Below are 23265 nucleotides of genomic sequence, written 5' to 3' on the forward strand. Positions count from 1 at the left end.
GCCTTTACAAGTAAGAATCATTTTCAATATAAAATAATACATTTTCAATTTAAATTACACTTGTTAAATCTTCTTCTTCTAACCCTTATCTGCACCCAATGGTGCATAGGGTACTACAGCGTACTTACACAGCGTTATCTTGATCGTACTTGCATGCAGGAAAGGTGATCACTCCTGCGCTTCAAGGACCAGGGTTATATTTAATAAATACTATAGTGTAATAATAATAATAATAATACCCTTATCCGCACCCCAAATGGTGCATAGGGCACTGCTTCATATAAACGCAGTATTATCTCAATCGTTTACACATGAAGGAAAGGTGATCAGCCCTCCGCTTCAGGTACCAGTCCAGGGCAATATTGAATAAATATTGCAGTGTAAAAATCACTTATATTTATTTGACCCCCCCTGGGAATCGAACCCGGGACCTCCAGAACGGTAGCCAAGCGTGCTGACCATTACACTACGGAGGCGAACAAAAGTGTAAAATCACTAATATTTATTTTAAATACCGGTTGTATAAATCCAGTGTCGATATAATAAATGATATTACTATGGTGAATATTATTCACTCATAATTAGGATCTAGGTATCAATCAGGCAGTGATCAATGCAAATCAAGAGATCATAATGATTGGGCCATTCACAAACAACTCACATCTATTGCATAGCTCATATTTCATAATCCTGAAATTATCCGGAGCATTGGTCTGTATGTTCCCGATAGTTACCTAAGACAGCGTCAGCATAGATTATTTCACTTTCCTATACACAGGACCAACCTGCCGATGGTTATGCCTGTAGGAAGAGCTACCGCTATGTTGAACAATATCACATTGGATATTGATCTGTTTCATGTGTCCGAAGGAGTCTTCCGAAGCGGGATTCTTCTACACATTTAACAAGAATCTTCTTGCTTACTTTTTAATTTGTTTTTTTAATGTATACGCCTTAAATATTAGTTTGTAATGTATATATATTCATTTTTTAATAAATTGAAATAGAAATTGAAATTTAAGATTAAATTTAGGTTAGGTTAGTGTTCATTAGTAAAATATTATATGTAGGTTAGGTTGGAAAACAGGTCAGTTGTTTAAGGCATTGCATTTCTCGGGTTGGGTTCAGTAACATCCTGGAATTGAATCACGACATCTTGTATGGCCATGTTTGGTTGCTGGAAGTCGGCCAGGGTAGGAAAATTAGTATTCGGAGGCCTGTCAAAAGGGTATCCCATAGATCTTTTGTCCGGATAAAGGCGATCCCGGATGCCGCAAAAGCTGGAGGCATCAGCGCAAGAAATGCCATCGATGCTCTGATCCACCTGCAAAAAAAGAAAAATTAAAAACCGAAATATTAAAATATAATAATAAAGAAATGTTGGAAAAACTAGATTTAATAATTGAAATAGAAAATTATAATTAGACAAAACTCTACTTGTGAATGTGATGAGACGTCATCACAAGATGTCACCTCACTTACTGTGGGTATGTCCAATTTTTTAAAAAGAAAGATTGAAATTGGAAATACAGTGGTACCTCGACATACGAGTGCCCCAACATACGAGTTTTTCGAGATACGAGCCGACGAGCAAGTGATTTTTTGCTTTTAGTTACGAGCGAAATTCGAGATACGAGTTCGGTTCGAAAAAAACACCCAGAAAAAGTTGCAACAGGTCGTGCATCTGACCTTTTTAATGACACTTGCCCAACTCATTTCCGGAACATTCTGAGAGGGAGGAAGAAACAAACCTCCTTGGACATGTTTTTTTCTAAACGGCCTACAGGTGAAAGCGAGAAAAATGTAGCAAAAAAGGTAAAGACCAGTGAGGATATCTAATTTATTTCTTTACATTCTCTTTTTTGTTTTTGTGCAATAAATATTTGATATTTATAAATACGTTTTTATTATTCAAAACCACGTTACAAAAATAACTGGGGGTGACATTTTGGAGGTTGGAACGGACTAATGGTAGTTCAATTGTTTTGTATGGGGAAATTTGCTTTGAGATATGAGTAGTTCAAGATACGAGCAAGGTTGCGGAACGAATTAAACTCATATGTCGAGGTACCACTGTATAATGTTCAATGAAGGTATGCAGTTGACAAAAATTTATGAGATAATAGGACATAAAGATTTAGTGGTGTCTTATTTAGAAAATATGACAAGAAGAATAAGACAAATGAATGAGCTGTGTGACAAATCTTGATTGATATAAGATATTGAATCCATTGTGTCTATTGTATTGTTTTTAGGGATCAACCTTATTCATTTGTTATTGACTATACACATCCACCATCATTTTTAAATCATATAAACTGAATATGCTATAAATCATTGTACATAAAAGGCAAGGATAATTTTCTAAAGCAACAAATAAATATTTTTTAGTTTTTTAGCAACAAATAAATAGTTTCAGCCTGGTAGCTAACTACTGGGCTGAATGTTCTGGGTTCAATTCCATAGGGGTAAGAAAATAGATATGATTTTTCACCCTAATATTTATGTATATCTCCCTGTAAATTACATTAACGATCAATATAACATATCAATGCTTTGCAATCCCGTATAATTACTGCACACATGCTTCTAGAAAACAATATATATATATATATATATATATATATATATATATATATATATATATATATATATATATATATATATATATATATATATATATATATATATATTTATGTATTATATATATATATATATATATATATGTATACATATATATATATATATATATATATATATATATATATATATATATATATATATATATATATATATATATATATATATATATATATATATATTTATGTATTTATATATATATATATATATATATATGTATACATATATATATGTCATTGGGTTTTTAAAGTAATTGTTTTTTCAAAGTATAAACAATGAGTATAATATATGTTTATAATAAATATATATATATGTATATATATATATATATATATATATATATATATATATATATATATATATATATATATATATATATATATATATATATATATATATATATATATATATATATATATATATATATATATATATATATATATATATATATATATATATATATATATATATATATATATATATATATATATATATATATATATATATATATATATATATATATATATATATATATATATATATATATATATATATATATATATATATATATATATATATATATATATATATATATATATATATATTTATATATATGTATATATATATATATATATATATATATATATATATATATATATATATATATATATATATATATATATATATATATATATATATATATATATATATATATATATATACATATATATATATATATATATATATTTATTATAAACATATATTATACTCATTGTTTATACTTTGAAAAAACAATTACTTTAAAAACCCAATGACAAACTGCTTCATTAGCAGTTTATCGGGACTTTTTGTATTTTTTATTCATAAAACAAAACTATATTTTTATAATATATTTTTATTTCATTTGTTTTGTTTTATAAAATAATCTATTCAATTATTCCGCCATCTTCTTTTCTCATAAATTTTTGTTGCCAATGCATAAAATTAGAAAGAAAGCAAGCTTTTTTTTTTTTTAATTAAGAACTGTCAGTACCTACTCTCTATATCTTTAGGTTGTTGTAAATGTGCATTCCTAGCCAGTAAGTTAAATACCATTATACTAGCCAGAATGCCTTTCTGCACTGGCAATGCATTGGCCGTCCCATACATGGTCCATATAATTACTAATCTTACCTTATCATGATCATAGTTAGAAACCATGACGAAAAGTTCATAGGCAGCTCCTGTGCTAGTTCCCTTAGGAATGAGCATGTGTTGTGGCCAACCACAGCCACAAAAGTTGAATTCATCAGTTCTATTACCAGCAGGAATAGATCGGAAGGTCCTCTCAAAAGGAATGGTCACTGATGACTCATCGGAACGTCTTGTGATGGTATTCTGCCCAGCTTTCACTAGAAACAAAGATTAATGGAAATTAACAGATTGTGACATGTATCGCTTACACCTTCTCCAATTGTTTGACCATTAAAGTGTTTATCGTAGTGTAATTTTGCTGTATAGGTAAGTAAGATCTTTACTAAAACTAGATCGATTGAACAATGAGTTTTTCGTTAGACAAATGGTGCCTATGAGGGTGTATTTTTTGAGATCAATCAGTAAAAAAACAGTGAATTGTAGCTGTGAATCATTTAAAGGGTGGACAGGTCAACATTTACGCATAAGATTCACTCAAAATTGGGATCCAGTCACTCAACAATGTTTATAAACGGATCATCAAAACCAGATTGTTCTTGAACGATCAATTTCTTGTATGCTCAGATGTAAAAAGCAGTTACTTATAAATAGTTCATTCAAGGATTTTGAGTATGACCAATGTTAACTTACATTCTGTGACAAATCTGTCTAGCTCAATCATCAACAGTCTCTGTTCAGTGAGACTCCACGGGAGTCCCCTTTCGTCCGTCTTCGGGGCAATGAAGATGCGGACAGTACCACGCTTGGCAGGACCAGTGTTATTCACATTGATGCTAAAAAGAAATGTACAATATTTATTTGAAACCTTTTTATAAGAATCTTTGATGTATAATAGTCTCTGTTATTTAATGTATGGTATATCTCACCAACGGAGTTAGACTACTGATGATTGTCACAAAAAATAAACTGTTTATTAACAAATCATTTGCGGGAAATATCAGAGTGAAAAAATCACTTGAACATATTTATTTGAGCCCCCCTGGGAATCGAACCCGGGACCTCCAGAACGGTAGCCTAGCGTGCTGACAATTACACTACGGAGGCGGACGTGATGAATGAGGCGGAAATTATACCCTACAAAGTGTAAAAGAAAGAAAAAACGTTGACAATAAGCTATGAATTGCATTTTATCTCTCTTGTAGAAGACATTACACACAAGTTGAAAAGATGAATGGACAAGGCTTAAAGGTTTAAATTGATGAATGAGAAAGGCACAAAATTGAATGGAATGGAGAAGGCGTGGGGTGAGATATATATCCAACGGTTGATCAACATAGTCTGCTATGATTATTTTTTATGTAAATTTTTCGGCATTGACTTTGTAGAATGACGTGTTGATTATTTCAAAATTTTCGAAACTAGCCATGTGTAATGAAATTAAACTCAATAAGTAGTATTATTCAGGTGTCTAATTTTTTAAATTTATTAAAACTCTTACTTGTAGGTGAAAGGGCGATGATTCAGATGGGTAAAGCGGACATATACAGAACCCCCTCGCTCCGCGAAGTCCAAACCCCTGGACAAGTCCACATCACTCTGCATCCAGTAAGTGTGCAGTGTGTTGGCTCCAAGATCATCAGTTACTTGGATGGATGTGACAGTCACATTTGGATTCATGAGCTGTAAATAAATATTTTGGTTTTCAAAATTAGTTAGCAGTATGGCGGTATTCTTAAGTGTTCCTGTTAAAAGTTTGACCTTGTAAAAAAAATATACAAAAAGAGATTGTTGTTGGTTCATGCGGTGGAAGGATATCCGTAAAAGATTGTGTGTTCTTTGACTTTAGTTTATTCTATATATCACTCACTCCTTTCAAGAACGTCATAAATAAAAAATCGTCAATTTTCAGTTGTGCATGTTTTCGGAATGCCCAGAAAATTTACTATATCCCAGCAAAAGGGGCATATTTTTAACTTAATATTTACCCGCTACAAGGCAGAAAGTGTTGTTTTTGCATTTTGAAGAAAAGGTATTGTTTAATTATTGTTTTTAAATAAACTACATACTTTTCAAATAGAGAAAAAACCTTTTACCTAAAAAGATCTGTTGCACAGTAAAAAGTTCAATAAGTGGCTTGATATTTATTTTTAATACATTGTATTAATGATTAAAGAAAACACTTGTTTTTTACCACTTGAGTTTTATTATAGACTACATGTTTCAGAAGTTAAACTTCCATCATTCAGGTCTGTATAATAACTTGCCTTATTTGCCGTACTGGCCACTGTAACATGTAACATGTCTTACCACAAAGAACATGTAACTTGTAACTTGCCTTATTTGCCGTACTGGCCACTGTAACATGTAACATGTCTTACCACAAAGTTAATGCCGAAACAATAAATAAAATACATTGTATTATATTTTTAAACTTTAAAAACATTCTCCTGAAAAATCAAGTTTTTTTATTTATGAGGTTCTTGAAAGGAGTGAGCAATATAAATTAATAGTAGCTCTAAGTGAGTGACTGCTTTTAAGGAGAGACTAATCTCGAATGACCATTGACAGACTACGTGTGTATTCAGACAGTTACCGGATGTTGTTTTCTCCACTGTCGGCAACATACCCACATTCCTTGCAGAGATTAATCAGATCTTTACTCCCTATATATGTATATCATGCCCTCATCCATTTAAAATCACATATTTTCTAATTAATTATATCGTTTTGTACCCTTTGACGATTGTGCGGCAAAATGATGTATGATAGATGTTTGAATGGTGAAGGAAAGAATTCAAAGCTGAGATAAGCATTATCGATAAAATTTAGAAAGTTATGTTTGGATTTGAACATGTGGAGCGAACGAGTGAGGAAAGAACGGTAAAATAAATTTATGAAGCTAATGTAGTTGGGAAAAGGAATAGAGGAAGACGGAAGAAAACTTAACATCATGTATGTCAAATAATTGAAAGCGGTCAGGTCAGGAGTTCAAATATTCGGCGAATAATGTGTAAGAGGCGAAAATTGTTTGTAAAGACTGATTGGTGTGACATTCTATTCTCCCTGCCTACCCCTGCGTCGTAGTGGATAGTTAGTTTGTTGGTTTTTAGTCATTTAAAAGGATTTACCATTGCTCGAGAATATGGTTGCACAAATGGAGAACCTTTGAACTTTTGGAAGAAATAATCTATCTGACCGTGCCAACGGTAGAAGAACGGATCCCTCATAGTGATTCCTTCATCAGCCATCACACCATTTGTTTCCTGGAAGGTTTAAAGAAATCGTAAAGAATATATATCCCACTATAAAAAGTTGCTGCCAAATGTTACTCAAACTGCACTGTTACTAGAACTCACCAAATACTGGTGATTGGGATCGTGTACATAGGCAGTAAACAGATGTCCATAGTTGTGAAGTTGTCCATAATAAGCTCTGTTGGGGTTAATGATGCTAGATTCTATCATGTTACCCAGAGTATCAATGTTCAGTTTCTGAGTGGTCCCATCTGCCTGGAAGAATACAAATGAATATGTTTGGTGCAGAATTTATATTTAATTTTGAGATTGCTTATTACCGCAATGTCTGTCAAATTACATTTCTTTAACAAACTTTACCATGGCCAATGTGTTTTTTTTTTTAATTATTAGAAGGTCAAGGGATCTTACATCCCTGCGTCACTGCGTCACTGGATCTTACATCCTTATGTCACTGCGACCATATTAGGTCTATTGTGATCTCCCTCAGTATCATGGCTCACTCTCAAGACCTCCATAAGTCATGTAGCTCACGACCTGTCTTGGTGGTAGGAGTTTCACCTTCTCGGAGTCCAGTAGTGGTCCTCCAAGGATATGACTTTGTTTGCAGGCGAGTGTGTCACAGTTATGGAGAATAAGGATTGTTGTTTCGTTATAACCAGTGTGTTAAATCAGGCCTGGCCAACCCAAATTGCATCCTGGGCCGCATCGATGACCTAAAATTTTCCTAAGGGCCGCATACAGACAGTAATAATTAAAAGAATACATTACAACGAATTTCATACTTATTGATTTTTTTGTAAGCATTATAAATAATTTCATTAATTGATTCGGCAGTCACTTTGTGGTAAAATCTATCCATTTTTAATTAATGTTTTACTTAGTAAATACCACTATTTCTTAAAATCTACTGTGACACGTGTTTCGATGCATTCCGCATCATTTTCAAACACCGTAAAATGATGCGGAATGCATCGAAACACGTGTCACAGTAGATTTTAAGAAATAGTGGTATTTACTAAGTAAACCATTAATTAAAAATATTATAAATAATTACAATGCTGAAGTAATCAGAATAAATGTGAAAAAAATATTACTACAACCAGATGTGAGAAGAAAACACACATTAAACAAACAAAGAATGTAGTAATAAACATTTTTATAAATTTTAACAATCAAAATTATAAATTAGGACACAAAAATTAAACAATATTATAAATTTTATTTATTTAAACCAATAAATCAATAGCCACTCAGTGCCAGATTTGGTTTCTTTTCACCAGAATATACGCGTATGCATTTCATGTAATTACAGAAACTTGATTAGTTTTAATAACTTAAATACATTATAAAATATATAATAATTTTTTTAAATCGTCATACTTAACCGCGAGCCGCACGTAATAGCGCGTGGTTGGCCACCCTTGTATTAAATAGAAGGAAATATATTTCCATTCCTTTCGAGTTTGTGACCGGTTCTAAATTAACTGCACCCCAAAGGGAACAGCAATGTTACCTTTTGCACCATCCCGGAGCTGATGGCTTCCTCGATCCTGTCCCTCCAGTTCTCTATATCGCTGACGCTGACCTTGATCCCGTCCACCTCCCTGTTGAGGTCCTGCCAAGCGATTCCTGGCTGGCGAGGCACCCAGGCTCGCCGGCTGGTAAGACTGTCCAGTTTAGGATAGTAGCCTTCCAGAATAGGTTCACGGAAATTGTTGAACCGCTTCACACGTTGCAGGTTATTACAGAGCCGCTCATTGTTATACCTTGAAGTTAAATGAAATGGTAAGTTATGTACATAAATTACGGATGGATTTCTACAATAGTTTGATAAAATGTGCTCGATTCCTAGGGGAGTCAAAATAAACATGGGTGAGTTTCACTCTTATCCGCACCCAATGGTGCATAGGGCACTGCATTGTAGCTACGCAGCGTCATCTTGATCTTTAATTGCGTGAAGGCAAGGTGATCAGCCCTGCGCTTCTGTTACCAGTCCAGAGTGATATGAAATAAATATGAGAGTGAAAATCACCCATGTTCATTTTGATAAGTGCTTTCGCTTTTAATTCTCTCGGCCGTTCCCCGCAGAGAAGTCCCGTAAACGTTAGTTAGTTAGTTACATTTTTGGCAGTATATTATAATTGTAAACCCACCTCGCGACTATCTGCTGGTGCATGTAGTAGAACAGTTCTCCCCGCCTGTTCTTGTCCACAATATAGCGCATATTGTCCGGGGCGTCGAAGGGGTACACGAGATGCCAGTGCCAGTGGTGGAGGTTGATGCCGATATCCTCGCGAAAGTAGGCCAGACGGTGCTCCTGCTCCAAGTCTGTGGCTGTGAAGTCTTTTGGGATAATTATTGGAGTCTGAAAGATTTATATACAACAAAAGTTAGTAAAAAAAAACTCACTGAAATTCCAAGTATGTTCAAATCTTTCACAAAGGTTTTAGAAGTTATATTTTTATATTGATATCTCAATATGCAAATTTTTGTTCACAAATGTGGGTTTTGTTCACTTAGGAGTTATATTGACACCTCAAAATGCAAATCCTTGTTCACAAATGTGGGTTTTGTCCATTTAGAAGTTATAATTGATATCTCAAAATGCAAATCTTTGTTCACAAATGTGGATCAAGTACACTTAGGAGTTATATTTTGTTAAATTGATATCTCAACATCCAAATGTTTGTTCACAATTTGGGTTTTGTCCATTTGGGAGTTATACAATACACTCCATTGCCTCTCGATAACCAATATTTTTAGACTCAGTCATGACTAATATGAGCTACTGATTCTCTTCCTTACTCGTAATGGTGCTGGAACAACCTTGCTGACTTCTCTTGCTTCTTGAAATGCTGCAGAGTCTACAAATTCTGCTGGAAAGGTCTCCACGAAGTTAGCTAAAGGAATGTCTTTTGTATCTGGCCTGAAATACAATTATTAATATACTCTACTATGTACATACTTGAAGTGGCAAGATGAATGAGACAAATAAATAAACTATGTGACAAATCTTGATTGATATAAGATATTGAATCCATTGTATCTATTGTATTGTATGGTATCTATTGTATTGTTTTTAGGGATCAACCTTAGTCATTTATTATTTACTATACACATTAACCATCATTTTAAAGATATTTAAACTGAATATGCTATAAATCCTTGTAAGTAATAGGCAAGGATAATTTTCTTGGACAACTAATAAATATTAAAATTAAGGCAACTAAAAAAGAGTGTTATCTTGTCACTGTAATTCCAACCCTAGACTCCATTACAAAACATATAGAATATATATTAATGACTCATGGAATTTAACCAGTCATACAATTTAAAAGTAACTTTGACTAAGTCTCAGACAAAAATATCATTTTGTTAATACAAAAGTACATTGGAATGATTATATTTTATTTCCAAGATGTTTTCTAAGTAATATTTATTTAATAAACATCATGGGTTAGAAAAGTTAATAAACATCATGGGTTAGAAAAGTTTGATAAATTTGATGGTGTAAAACAGTTGTAGAAAAATATAATTACCTGTGTAGCAATGCAACAGAGAGACAATAATTGAAAAGTTTTGGGTTGACTCTGTCTTTACATATGGCACAAATAGACAAAAAATCATCTAGTTGATTTTCCGGCACAGCTGTAAGAATATGTAATTACATTAATAGATCTATTTTTTTTATTTGTTCTAAATATTTCAATAACATTAATAGCTCTACTTTGTTTTTTAAGACTTCCAATGCATAAATGTTGCTGTGGTTTTTAAATTATTTTAAATGCTTCAAATTAGATCAGTTGATTATTAATAACAAAAAAAATAGATATCAAGATGTGGAAATTCAAATTCACGTAAATTAGTGATTTCCTACTCTTAATCTTATTTTGCCAGCCATTTAAAAAAATATTAATTAAATTAAAATAACACTCACCTTATTATTCAACGTTCACTTTATGCAATACCACTTAAAACACTACTTCATGAATGCTGGGTTCGGAAAAATCATTCCATTATCAGGTCAAAAGTAGATTTGATGATAGCATAGTTGTTCCGAAACCAGTAGTCATGAAGTAATGTTTTAAGTGGTATTACACAAAGTGAATTATGAATGATAACAAGAGTTTTATATGTATTACCATACCACAAAGTAAACAATGCTTTTAATATACAAATTATATTATACCACGTGAAAATCAAATAATGTACCATTGAGAAATGAAATGTAATAAAAAAATTCTATTTAAAAGAATTAATAGGGACAAAATCTTCATAGAATCAACTTTATTATTTATGAATATCTTTTTAAAAAATATTGTTATTCAAATCGTATTTACACATAAAGATTCCGATGAGTTCCCTTGCATAAATCTGGTGCTTTGGTATAAAGAGGGAGAAATTGGCATCTCTGGGAAGCATCGCAGGTACCGTGAGATCCGGCATCGCTACTGACTTCAAAGGAATCTTGTTGGACGCATCTTCACCAAATCGATTGCTTAACGCAATCCCGAGATCCGCATACCGGTTGGTCTACAAGAAATAACATAAAATGATTATATTTTGTGCACTTGCACACATTAATCATGATGCACATTTACCAATACAAGGTTTGTTAACTCCCAATAGAATTTCAAATATCTATCTCAAGCAGGTGCGTGCATTCCATAGGGTGTTTGTGCACTACACAGAATTTTACTGTCCGGTAGTCCGGTTTAGAAAAATGAAAGCGACTATGACAGTTTGGCATGATCGAATTTACACGCAAGGTGTTCACGCACCGATCAAGAGTACCGATTCCAAGAAAGATGGACAAAAGCACAAGCCAATCCAAGCCAATCATTGTTTTAAAACGCCGACTGACATGCCGGACGGAAAATTCCGTGTAGTGCACAAACGCCCATATAAGCAGAAAAGCAGCGCCTATCCTAACTTACCTGCATAACATATAAAAACGCAACCAGTACCTACCCTACGTTACTACCTACCCTAGTAAGTAGTACTAGCTTACCATACTACCTACCTCTACTGCCTACTCTAATCAATTCTCTGTGCACGCCACTGACCTCAAGATATACAATATGAGAAGAGAGAAAGACAACAAGCGATAGTCGCTTGTCATGTCTTCTTCTTATTTAAAATTATACAAGGGCGATTAAAAAAATAAAGTCTCCAACTACTAAAACAGCGCCTGTTAAAATCCGCCAACAGCATCGCGTTCTTTGATTCCCTCACTACAGAATGGCACCAGTCCAAAGTTGATGCCTGCTTATTCCCTCCTCCCTACAGATATCCATCTCATCCTGGCGAGCAGGAACCCAATTATCTACAAACTTTTAGTTATTTTTTTTAAATTGCACGGAATTAATTTAAAGTTTAATAATAAGTCTATCATATTGTATAATTAAGTAATATTATTTAATTAACTTGATATTGGCAAAAGCAATATATTTTATATGCAACGCCATTATATATTTAAAAATAAAATAAAAAGTCTGTGGGAAGGTCAGATGCTGCTTGACTGTTGTCTGGGATGGAGCTGCCTCTTAGTTCACCCACCAGGTACGAACTCAAAAAAGGTTAAACCAGTAGAAATTCATCATCAGTTAATACTAATAATAAGTTGGATAATTTATTTAGCAAATTTTTCGTAAAATGCTACCTCAAGGGCGCTTACACAGACATGAATTAGTGGAAATATACAGGAAAAAGGGTATGGACATTAAAAATGAAGGATTTGAAGTATTAATGACAACATACATCACTATATGTAATTAGATTCATGAATCTGTAAATTTATGAAAACAAGCAAGACACAGGGAGCATGATCAGGCAAGGAATTGATGGAAAAGATGTCCAAAGAAGGGATGATATAATGAACAGTTAGGGTTCTTTGGAACTTTCTATGGATAGTAATGTTTCATGTATTTCTTAAATTGCATGCCTACCAGAAACTCAGGAGTTATTTCAAACACGCTATTCTCTTCGCCCTTGGGCATGAACAACAGCTCACCGGGCCGATCAAACAGCAGTTGAATACTCTTCTTCACATCAGCCATTTTGGTTGCCTGTAAAAATTATGTTAATTTTTTTATTATTAGAATATATAAACACTGGTTACGGTGGAGTTTGTTAAAGAAATATAATTTGACACAAGCAATATGACAGAAAATAATCAATAATATTTTTTTATATTATAGTGACGTCTATCCACTACACAACAAAGGAACATGATAAGAAATCAAATATTTAATATATGTTTTTTGTATTTGAAGTTGAAGGTAACCAAAATGCACAAAAATGTGAGCACCACCTAGACATACAGTTTGTGAAATGCACAAATATGTGCACACCGTAAAAATTGTGTTAATGGTACTGTTTGTTAGAATCAAGAAGACTAGTTGGGTTTTAACCATTAGGTAAGCATTTTTGTAGTGATACAGGTAAGCCAAGAAAAGATAATTCAGTTGGCCAGGCCATGTATATGCATGCCTCATGAAAACCGCCATCAAGCTTGGCTCTTTTACAAGACGTCCACAGCTGACAATCGTTGGCAGTTCTCAGCTGAACTTTGGAATGGTGACCTGACTTGGAAGGATGCAAGGGAGCTGGCGGCCGACAGAAAAGCCAGAAGGCAGTTTATGGACTCTATTTGCTCCATACAGGGAACAAATATAGATAAGGAAGTACTAAAACCCTCTGGTTACCAAAATTATTTGAGAAATACCAGATCCGTCGGAAGCGACTTCATGATTTATAAAAGTATAGTCTAATAAAACAATTGAGTGGAATGGACTTACGGGTATTTGTAAAACTCTGTAAAGTCACATGAATCACAAAGTGATCTGTACTTCAAAAATAACAAGCACCCATCAACCACAAAAACATCTGTTAAATGTCTTATATATAGTTCTTATCACAGAAGGAGGAAACGATTATCGAGTGCAAAACCTCATAATAAAAAACAAGCAGGATTATATTTTTTATAGGTATATAGTACACTCTCGTTATCATTCATAAATTAATATTTTACTCTTAAGGGGGTACTTGCAAATATACTGAATTAGTAAGAGACCAAATGCATGCCTTTTTGATGAATATGTATTGGAATAAAAAAAAAATTATGTGTATTCAAGAACATTCTTATTATTTTTTTTAACATCTAACCTTTCAATAGCTTTTTTTTTTTTCAAAACCATATATATATATTTCGAAGAAAAAATTCAATTGCCTTAAAAGTTAAAGAAAATTAAGTTACGGGCTATTGAATATCCCGTCTTCATTTTTTACCTTTATTTTGCATTTTAAAACCATTGTTAACTTTGTGGTATGGTAGTATAACATTCTTTTTATCATTCATCGTTCACTTCGTATGATACAACTTGAAAAATTTACTTCACAATTATCGGTTTCGAAATAACCATTCCCTCATTGGGTTAACTTTAGATTTTAAACTATAAACTATCAACTATGAACTTTAGTTAACCTGATGAGGGAATGGTTGTTCCGAAACCAGTAATCGTGATGTAGAGTTTTAAAGTGGTTGAACAATCAGTTAATACCATGTCAATGAAATGCGGTGCCCTATGCACTATTTGGGCACATATATAGATTAAAGAAGTTAAAAATCTATTAATAATTGGTGCACAGGTACTACACCCAATGGCGGATAAGGCATTGCATCAAATTGACGCAGTATCATCTTGATTGTTATTTACATGAAGACATCAGTGATCAGTTCTGCGATTCAAGTACCATCCAATCCCAGGGTGATATAAAATTCATTTCAGAGTGAAAAATCACCTCTGTTATGGCAACCAAATGTGTTAACCACTAAATTATGCAGACAGATAAACTGTGGTTTATGTTCTGTATAATAGGGATACACCCATACAATTTTTTTTTTATTTGAAAACAAATTACAAAGGATAAAAAAATCAATTGATAAAAAAAAATGGTTTGTGGTCTAATCACTCACTGTCAATAAAAATTGTCTTTGTGGTTATTTACAAAATAATGCCACGGTGTCAGTCATTGATTAAAAGTGATCAGTCATGAGCTCCAGATTTAAGGATCTGGGAGTGGAATATATTTTACGGGATGACGTGAATGCAGATGCTCAGGGTGAAGGACATTACTGCTATACAAGAAAAGAAATCAAGAAGAAGTAGAAGTTATATGAGAGAACAAGGAGAATAACAGCAATCACTAGGACACTCATAGTTGCTTCTTCTGTCTTCTTTTCCCTCTTATTCCTCATTACTGAGGGCTGTGATCCTTGTCGAAGCAATGACTCTTCTTAAGTTATCCCTTGACTGCGTTGCAAGTAGCGTTCCAACTACTTAGGTGCCTATTGCTATTCCAACTTAATTGGTCCATCGTGTGGGGATCTTCATATCCTTATTTTCCTCTTTAAGCTACTAATCACAACCAGTCATTCCAGGCTATCCTCATTGCCATCCTTATTATCGTATCAAGCTTATACCAATAAAAAAATTGAGAAATGTTTGTTTTAAATATATGAAACTTTACTAGGTACCCGAAAATGATACGGTATTTGAATTTATTTTATTATTGCATGCGACTTTTCATTCAAAATAAGAATATTTTAAATTATATATTACATTTTACCCCATATTTACAGAAAAAGGTAAGTACTAAACAAATATTTAGCCATGTGTCTAGTTATTTCATGCACTGAGTAGCTTTACAAAGAATAAAATATTTATATTTTGACAGCTACGATCAGCTGATATTAAAATAACCTTGTTCTTATTTTGAAAATGACATTTCTGGCACGTCAATGTTAAATCTAAATCAACCCAGTGCATAGCCTATTTCAAAATGATCAAATACCAAAATTACAGTGCGATTATAACCAATTCCTTGAAAATCTCCCGTCTGAGCGGAAATTTAGCGAAGACATTATCGACACACACAGAAAATGAAACATCCCCCGTTAAAACGGTCGACCTTGCGTACGCGTCTTACGAAACAGCTATTTCTGAAAATAAAGGGCTACCTCCCTTGATAATTTTGCACGGATTATTGGGGTCTAAGAACAACTGGACGAGTATGAGTAAGGCTATACACAAGAACACTGGTAGGAAGGTGATTGCCATCGACGCGAGGAACCACGGAGACAGCCCGCATTCTGACGAACATACCTACAGACATATGGCCGAAGATGTCATCGCCCTGATGAAGAAGCTGAACATCCCTAAGACCTCTCTGCTGGGCCACAGTATGGGCGGGAGAACAGCTATGATACTAGCTCTTATACAGGTATTCAATTTATTTTGTTTCCTAATTTGCACCAAAGGGTGTTTCGTATTTTGTCATTTTGTTTCTTTATCGTCACCAAAGGGTGTTTCTTATTTTGTTATTTTGTTTCCTTATTTCCACAACACTAATGTGTAAAGGCAACTAGCCGTAACTCAAGTTGCGGCTGTTTGGCGCAACACGGCTCAAAGCATTCTTATAACTGGCCCATATTATATACAATCACAGATTTTCAATCACTTTCTTTTAGCGAGATATTCATTATCCAAATAGCCGCAAAATTGTATAACTCAATGTTGTTTTTCTAACTAACTAACTAACCATCTCGCCGCTTCTCCGCAGAGGTAGGCAGAGAGAATCGAACACCACACCACTCTGTCTTTGCAAACATTCTTTGCCTCTTCTACATTCATGCATCTCCTCATACATACCCGACGATTATTAGGACTCCTGACCCGGCCGCTTTCAAGTATTTGACATACCTGATTGTGCCAAGTTTCCCTCAATTCATATATTTTGGAAAACGGCATTATTCTTGTAATGACACCAATATGAAAACACATCAGTTAGTACACATAATTAATAGTAACAACCATCACGCAGCTTCTGCAGGGGTAGGCAGAGAGAATAAATCGCCACACCACTCTGTCTTTGCAAACATTATTCGCCTCCTCCACATTCATGCATCTCCTCATGCATACCCGCCGATTATTTCGACTCTTAACCTTTCCGTTTTCAAGTATTTGACATACCTGATTGTGCCAAGTTTTTCTCGGTTTAAATTATTATTTTTTTAAACTCTTATCTGCACCTGACAGTGGATAGGCCACTGCATCATGAAAACGCAGTGTTTTCTTGATCGTCAACACATGAAGGAAAGGTGATCAGCCCTCCGCTTCAGGTACCAGTCCAGGGTATTATTGAATAAATATCATAGTTAAAAAAATCATTTATATTTATTTGAACCCCCCCTGGGAGTCGAACCCGGGAACCTCCAGTACGGTAGCCTCCAATCGAACCTCCAGTACGGTAGCCCAGCGTGCTGGCCACTACGGAGGGGGACAATTTTTAAATTATAACCATTGAATATTACTTTCGCAGCCGGACCTTGTATCAAATCTCATCGTTGGTGACATATCTCCCTTGAAGACCAGTCCCAACATCTTCTCGATGGACGAGCTCTTCGATGCGATGCACGTTGTGAACATACCCAAAGGGATTCCACTCTCCCAGGCGAGGAAAACTGCCGACGACCAGCTGTCCGCTGTCGTCACAGACGTCTCCATCCGGAGCTTCATCATTACCAACTTGGTGCAGTCGGATTCCAACGAGTATACTTGGAGAATCAACCTACCGGTGCTGAAGAAGAATTTCCGGGCCAACATAGCCGGTTTTCCCAAAAATTTGAACTATATCAAGTATCCGGGTTCTACTCTGTTTGTTGCCGGGGGACTGTCTGATTATGTTGGGTGAGTTTTAATTTTGCAACATTTTATTTAGCATATCTGACTAGAGTCTACGAGATAGAATAAGGAACACCAGGATAAGAGAGATATGCGAGATCTAAGATGTTGTTTTGATCAAGCAGTGTTCGCGAATGGTGCATGTCGCTCACTCCTTTCAAGAATGTCATAAATCAAAAAACTTGATTTTTCAGGAGAACTTATATTCTTAGTTCTATAATTGTGTATAAAAAACCTGAACATTACGTTGTTGATAAGTATTGCAACCAGTTAGTCATGCCGAATTAAACCATTTTTATTTTTATCATACAGCTTTAAAATCACATAGCTAACACAAAAAAAAACAATAATGAAACTCATGCTTTTATAAGAACCATACCATTAAAATTTCGATAACTCAAATATGTTGACTGATTTTTTACTTTTACAGGCGAGATGAACTTCCTAACCTAAAAAACATGTTTCCGAAAGCTGACCTCGTATTCATCGAAGGCGCTGGTCACTGGGTTCATAGTCAAAAACCAGAGCAATTCCTGAAAGTTGTTTGTAACTTCCTACTGAAAAATTGACTTAAGTGCTGTGTTTAGATAACTGAAAAAAATATAGCCAAATTATGTATAGGATAACTTCGAAAGAGATGTATGAGAGACTAAACTTAATATCTTTATTAATTAATTTTAAACTACATCATACATGGGTCATTTGATAACTATGATAACCAAAAAGGCTTGTATAAATTATTAAAATTGCCATTTAAAAAAATACATAATTTTTAAATATACGTAAATAAGACAACTTTTGACATTGTTAATATAAACACAACTAGTTTTGAGAACTAAAGATGAAAATACAAAACTGTTGATGAAAAGAATTGTAATTCTGTTTACATTTATAAACACAAAAGTGGTCTTATACAAGTGATATATTTAAATCATCATGTTTATTTCTCAAGATAATTTAAATTGAGGACTTTCCGGTTTTTTCATCCCATAAAAAAACAGTGTTTTAAAATCATATTATTCCACAAACTTAATGCCAAATCAATCAATTATATGCATTTTATGTCTCAGGATAATTTAAATTTGAGGGGTTCGCGGTATTTCCGTCCCTTAGAAAACTAAATGTTTTTGTCAGCCATGTTTCAAAAATGTGTATCTAAAATTGACAGCATTACTTAACTTATGTTTTGACATATTTATTCTTTTTTAAATTGTATTTCACATCTATATAGATAAAGTGCTTTTCAAGAGATTGCTTTTGATGAACAGCAGGGATGACAACCTAACCAGGCAAAAAATCGGAGTCAAATTTCTAAGCTAAAAGAAGGAAGAAGTCAGTCTGGAGAATGTAGTCCATGAGGCATCAATTAAAAGCCTGGTTTCTGAAATTCGCCATTGACGAAGTTTTATTTTAGTGATTGCGCACATCAACGTGTTAACCCTGATAGAAATTTGACATGACACTATTTAATAAGATGGTATTCAACTGTCATGTCATCAAATGTGGAGGTCCTCACCAAAAAGACATATTTTCAATATTGCACAAAAAATCTTTTAAATGAAAATCTGTTCTGTTTACTGTTTTCTATCGAAATCTTAATTAACGTTGTGACAAAACGTGATCAATCGTCTGTTAAAACAGTATGAATTCATTAAATCGCACCAAAACGTGTGATTTTACAAGCTAGAATTCCTGATTACTTGAAATCATTTTAAATGGAAATGTAACGTTTTGGTGAGGATCATGAAATTGTATTATATATTTATTTTTTATTACACTTATTAAATGACCCTAATATAATGTAATGAAGTCTCAACTTATATCATATTTAGTATGAACATGATGGAAATTTTAGTTATTTATATAAATAGTTTTCATTATGTGTGTACATAGTTCATTGTGGTATAAGATAAATTTAGATGTACAATTAATATTATATTAAGAGCTATGACCCCATTAGGTCATAAAATTAGCCTTTTATAACAATAAATTATGTGTTTAAAATTTATGAAAATGGTGTGATACTAGCAGACCACAGTCAGCATTTTGCAATCGCTGTCTGCTAGAATTATATTAAAAACGCAGATATTTTCAAGAATTTTACACCTGAATGAGTAATAGTATTCTGTTTTAATTTATATATTAAATTTTAAAATCCAACACTGATTTTTTGAGTCTACTAAAAAGTATTTATTGTAAAAAAAACACAAAAATAAATTTTTGTGACAATTGTTTTGCCTTGTTATGGCATTCATTTGAAAAAGGTCAATTGTCAGAAAAAAATCTCTTAATGTGGTTTTTACAATAAATACAACTTAATAGACTCAAAAATCAGTGTTTGATTTAAACATTTAATCTATGAATAAATAGTATTCTGCCTTTATTTCACTATTTATTAAAAGTCAAAAACTATAAAATCATTGGTTTTTGCCCTCTTACCATATAATATTCAATAAATACTCTTTCTTATAACAAATACTTTACTATGTTAATACTCAAAACATTGCAAAAACACAAGGGAGCGCCCCTCAATACATCAACAGTTTTGCCTGACATCTATGTACAGAGAGATACAACTATTTATGGTAGCCATTTAAATTTTGAATAATTTTTGGTTTAAAAATAATTATTATAATTTTAATGTACTGAATACTGAATTATTATCAATATTACTGCTCAATTGTAAAACCTATACATGCTAGTGCAAGGTTGGGTACGCAATCCCGAGTGTCTATTCCATTCTCTTTATCCAATCTTCTAATTGTCCTTCATCTTTCAATCTGAACTGCTTCACTCAAGTCATCTGTATCCCATTATAAAATATTTCATTCTTATGTTGAAAATTTTAGAGAACAGGACTGATCACCAAACGCTCATGTAATTGACAATAAAGTTGACACTATGTCGATCCAATGCGGCGTCCTATCTACTTTTGGCTGCAGATAGGGTAAAAAGAAATGTATTATACTTGTAAATGAAAGCACAGTATATAATTCTACTGATTTTTTCATGTAACAGATGTCTCATCTTGCACAGTTTGATTATATCCTCGCTGGCGAAGCAGCTATCACGATAATCAATAAATTCAATAGAATTATAAATTATGTTTTTCATTTATATTAATAAGATGGTTGAATTTGTCAAATTAAGGGCCAATGATTAACTTAATTTGATGAATCTGAAATATATAACCTCAAAAAATGACAGATCAAGGTTACAGCTGTCAAATGTAAATTATTTGCAAGCACCAGCTGATGGTTGTTAATACTTCACCATCCCCATAGATGTCAGTCAACATGCACTTCCATCAAAAACTGGAAGCTCTACGTATCATCCTATTAAAATATTTACTTAAAATAAGTAATTCACTGTGAATTTAATTCTACTCGTAAATTATAAGTAGGTTTATTTAATTTTAGCAAACTCACAAATATCTGTGATTCGGTATATGTGATGTGGTAGAATGAATGTCTTTCACAAAAAAAATACCTGTGACTTGGTACACACCTGTTATGTACTGATTGTTTTTTTTTACCTATTTTTAAACCTAAATTTACCATTGTTAATTGTGTCGTCTTTTAGAGCAATAATTTATGTATGTAAAAAAAATTACCTTATAATATGATACACTATTTTTTTTACCTATTAAACATTATTTTGTGTTAGTATAATTGATGTAATTTATCCAGAAACAGACTATATTTTATCCATATTCTGTGGTTTTTTTTTGTCAACTATAATTTTTATTTACAGCATTTTAATGTCAATGTTGAAAACTTCTCTAACATAACCCTATTTCTTTATTATTATTTTCTCTCTTCTTACGAACCTTGCTTTTACGATGTTTTTAACAGCCAAAATTATCCGTTAAGAAGTGAAAGCATAATTTTTTAAATTAAAAATCTGATTTGAATTTTTTTTAATTGACATCGTAGAGTTGAACCTTTGTTTGTATTAAAGAAAGCATTCTAAAATATTTTATTTGGATGGTATATCTTTAACTATTTGCTACCATTTTTTTTTGACTCTTCAGCCTCAAATTTCCTTTTTTTATTACTATTATTTATTAAAAAATGTATTTTTGGGCAATAATTCATATACATTGTGAATGATACCTTTTTTTAAGACTGTAAAATTTTTAATAAAAAAATACATGAACACTTTTTGGTTTGATTACTTATTAGTAGGTGTTTTAGTCATTAATATCAGGTGGGCGCTCACACATAAAACATGTTCATCTAGTCTCCGGTATTATTTGGAACTATTACGAGCTATTTATTGGATTATAATCAAATGAAAATTGTCTAGAAGCTTTACACATTGTTTTGGTAAATTACGAGAGATATTAGTTTTTAACCTCTGATATATCGCTCACTCCTTTCAACAACGTCATGTATCAAAAATTGACAAATTCCAGTTTTGCATGTTTTCCAAATTCCCAGAAAATGTACTATATCCCAAGCAAAAGCGGCATATATTTAACTTAATATTTACCCACTACAGGGCAGAAAGTGTTGTTTTTGCACTTTGAAGAAAAGGTATTGTTTAATTATTTTTTTAAATATACAAAATGTTTTCAAATAGAGAAAAAACATTCAGGTTTTACCTAAAAAGATCTGTTGCACAGTAAAAAGTTCAATAAGTGGCTTGATATTTATTTTTAATGCATTGTATTATATTTTTAAACTTTAAAAACGATCCCCTGAAAAATCATGTTTTTTGATATATGACGTTGTTGAAAGGAGTGATCAATATATTGTTATCATTACACAATTAGCCCAGAGGATGGCTGGCTCGAAGGGCTGATAAATTTAAAGGGCACTGCCACTCCGCCAAGTGTTAAGGGTTCTTTAAATACAAACATTCATTGTTATTCGAAAAGATTGTTCTAAAAGTTTTCTTTTCTTATTTTGAATCAGTAAATTATTAATTCTACAATAATTTATGTTTCACAGCTGTATTATGTAGCTTTGAATGCAACTTACCAATGACCTTAGTAGATTTTTGATATGCCAGACTGTAATGTATACAAAACAACCTTTTTCGGTATGGAAAATATTGTGATTTCAAAGAATAAATTTTCCCTGAAAAAATTTGTTTCCTATTGTTATTATGTTTTGTTTATTCTTTTTATCCTATTATTTTACAAGATGTAGGAGTCTAAATGTTGGCTCTCGGCGGATTCAATAAAATATTAACAATGTGCGTGTAAAGGACAAAGACATGGAATAAGAAAAATAAGAAGACTTACCAAAAGGTAAAAAGAGAAAAAAGAAGGATTAATTTATCAGAAAAATTAACCGAGACTGATAAGGATGTGACTAGAATACCTTCATTCTTCTTACAACAATGTAACTAATGACTATCAGTGAAAGAGATAGAATATGTCTATCATACTTCTAACCTTTATCCGCACTTAATGGTGCATAGGTCACTGCAGCGTGTAGAAACAGTGTTTATCTTGATCGTTAAATACACAAAGGAAATAT

At 32.7% G+C, this 23265-nt stretch overlaps 2 protein-coding genes across 2 annotated transcripts; one reads left to right on the plus strand and one right to left on the minus strand.

The window, feature by feature from the left end:
• Window positions 1–924: 924 nt before the first annotated feature.
• Window positions 925–13909, minus strand: LOC148311530 (phenoloxidase subunit 2-like). The gene is made up of 13 exons (XM_088256533.1): window positions 13832–13909; window positions 12980–13099; window positions 11372–11564; window positions 10571–10679; window positions 9837–9957; window positions 9185–9396; window positions 8545–8797; window positions 7131–7283; window positions 6903–7037; window positions 5273–5454; window positions 4465–4607; window positions 3814–4031; window positions 925–1324 (listed from the first exon to the last, which is right to left on the minus strand). Exons 2-13 carry the CDS (start codon window positions 13088–13090, stop codon window positions 1097–1099), a joined length of 2058 nt encoding a protein of 685 aa, XP_088112659.1. The 5' UTR covers window positions 13091–13099; window positions 13832–13909; the 3' UTR covers window positions 925–1096.
• Window positions 13910–15794: 1885 nt separating this feature from the next.
• LOC148311531 (sn-1-specific diacylglycerol lipase ABHD11-like) lies at window positions 15795–22950 on the plus strand. The gene is made up of 3 exons (XM_088256535.1): window positions 15795–16316; window positions 17415–17782; window positions 18207–22950. The coding sequence occupies exons 1-3, from the start codon at window positions 15876–15878 to the stop codon at window positions 18343–18345; spliced, it is 948 nt and encodes a 315-aa protein (XP_088112661.1). The 5' UTR covers window positions 15795–15875; the 3' UTR covers window positions 18346–22950.
• Window positions 22951–23265: the final 315 nt, after the last annotated feature.

Source organism: Brachycentrus maculatus, unplaced genomic scaffold (genome assembly GCF_059751285.1).
Source record: "Brachycentrus maculatus isolate JH-2025_06_01 unplaced genomic scaffold, ASM5975128v1 h1tg000061l, whole genome shotgun sequence".
NCBI classification, from domain to species: Eukaryota; Metazoa; Arthropoda; class Insecta; order Trichoptera; family Brachycentridae; genus Brachycentrus; species Brachycentrus maculatus.

Bases quoted from the DNA above. Each gene is read 5' to 3' on its own strand.
- LOC148311530 (XM_088256533.1), bottom strand. From the start codon at position 13,090: ATGGCTGATGTGAAGAAGAGTATTCAACTGCTGTTTGATCGGCCCGGT. The intron at 11,565-12,979 runs GTAGGCATGCAA...TATTTCTTGTAG, and splicing joins AAATAACTCCTGAGTTTCTG to ACCAACCGGTATGCGGATCT. The intron at 10,680-11,371 runs GTAAATACGATT...ATATTCTTACAG, and splicing joins ACTCATCGGAATCTTTATGT to CTGTGCCGGAAAATCAACTA.
- LOC148311531 (XM_088256535.1), top strand. From the start codon at position 15,876: ATGATCAAATACCAAAATTACAGTGCGATTATAACCAATTCCTTGAAA. The intron at 16,317-17,414 runs GTATTCAATTTA...TTACTTTCGCAG, and splicing joins TGATACTAGCTCTTATACAG to CCGGACCTTGTATCAAATCT. The intron at 17,783-18,206 runs GTGAGTTTTAAT...TTACTTTTACAG, and splicing joins GGACTGTCTGATTATGTTGG to GCGAGATGAACTTCCTAACC.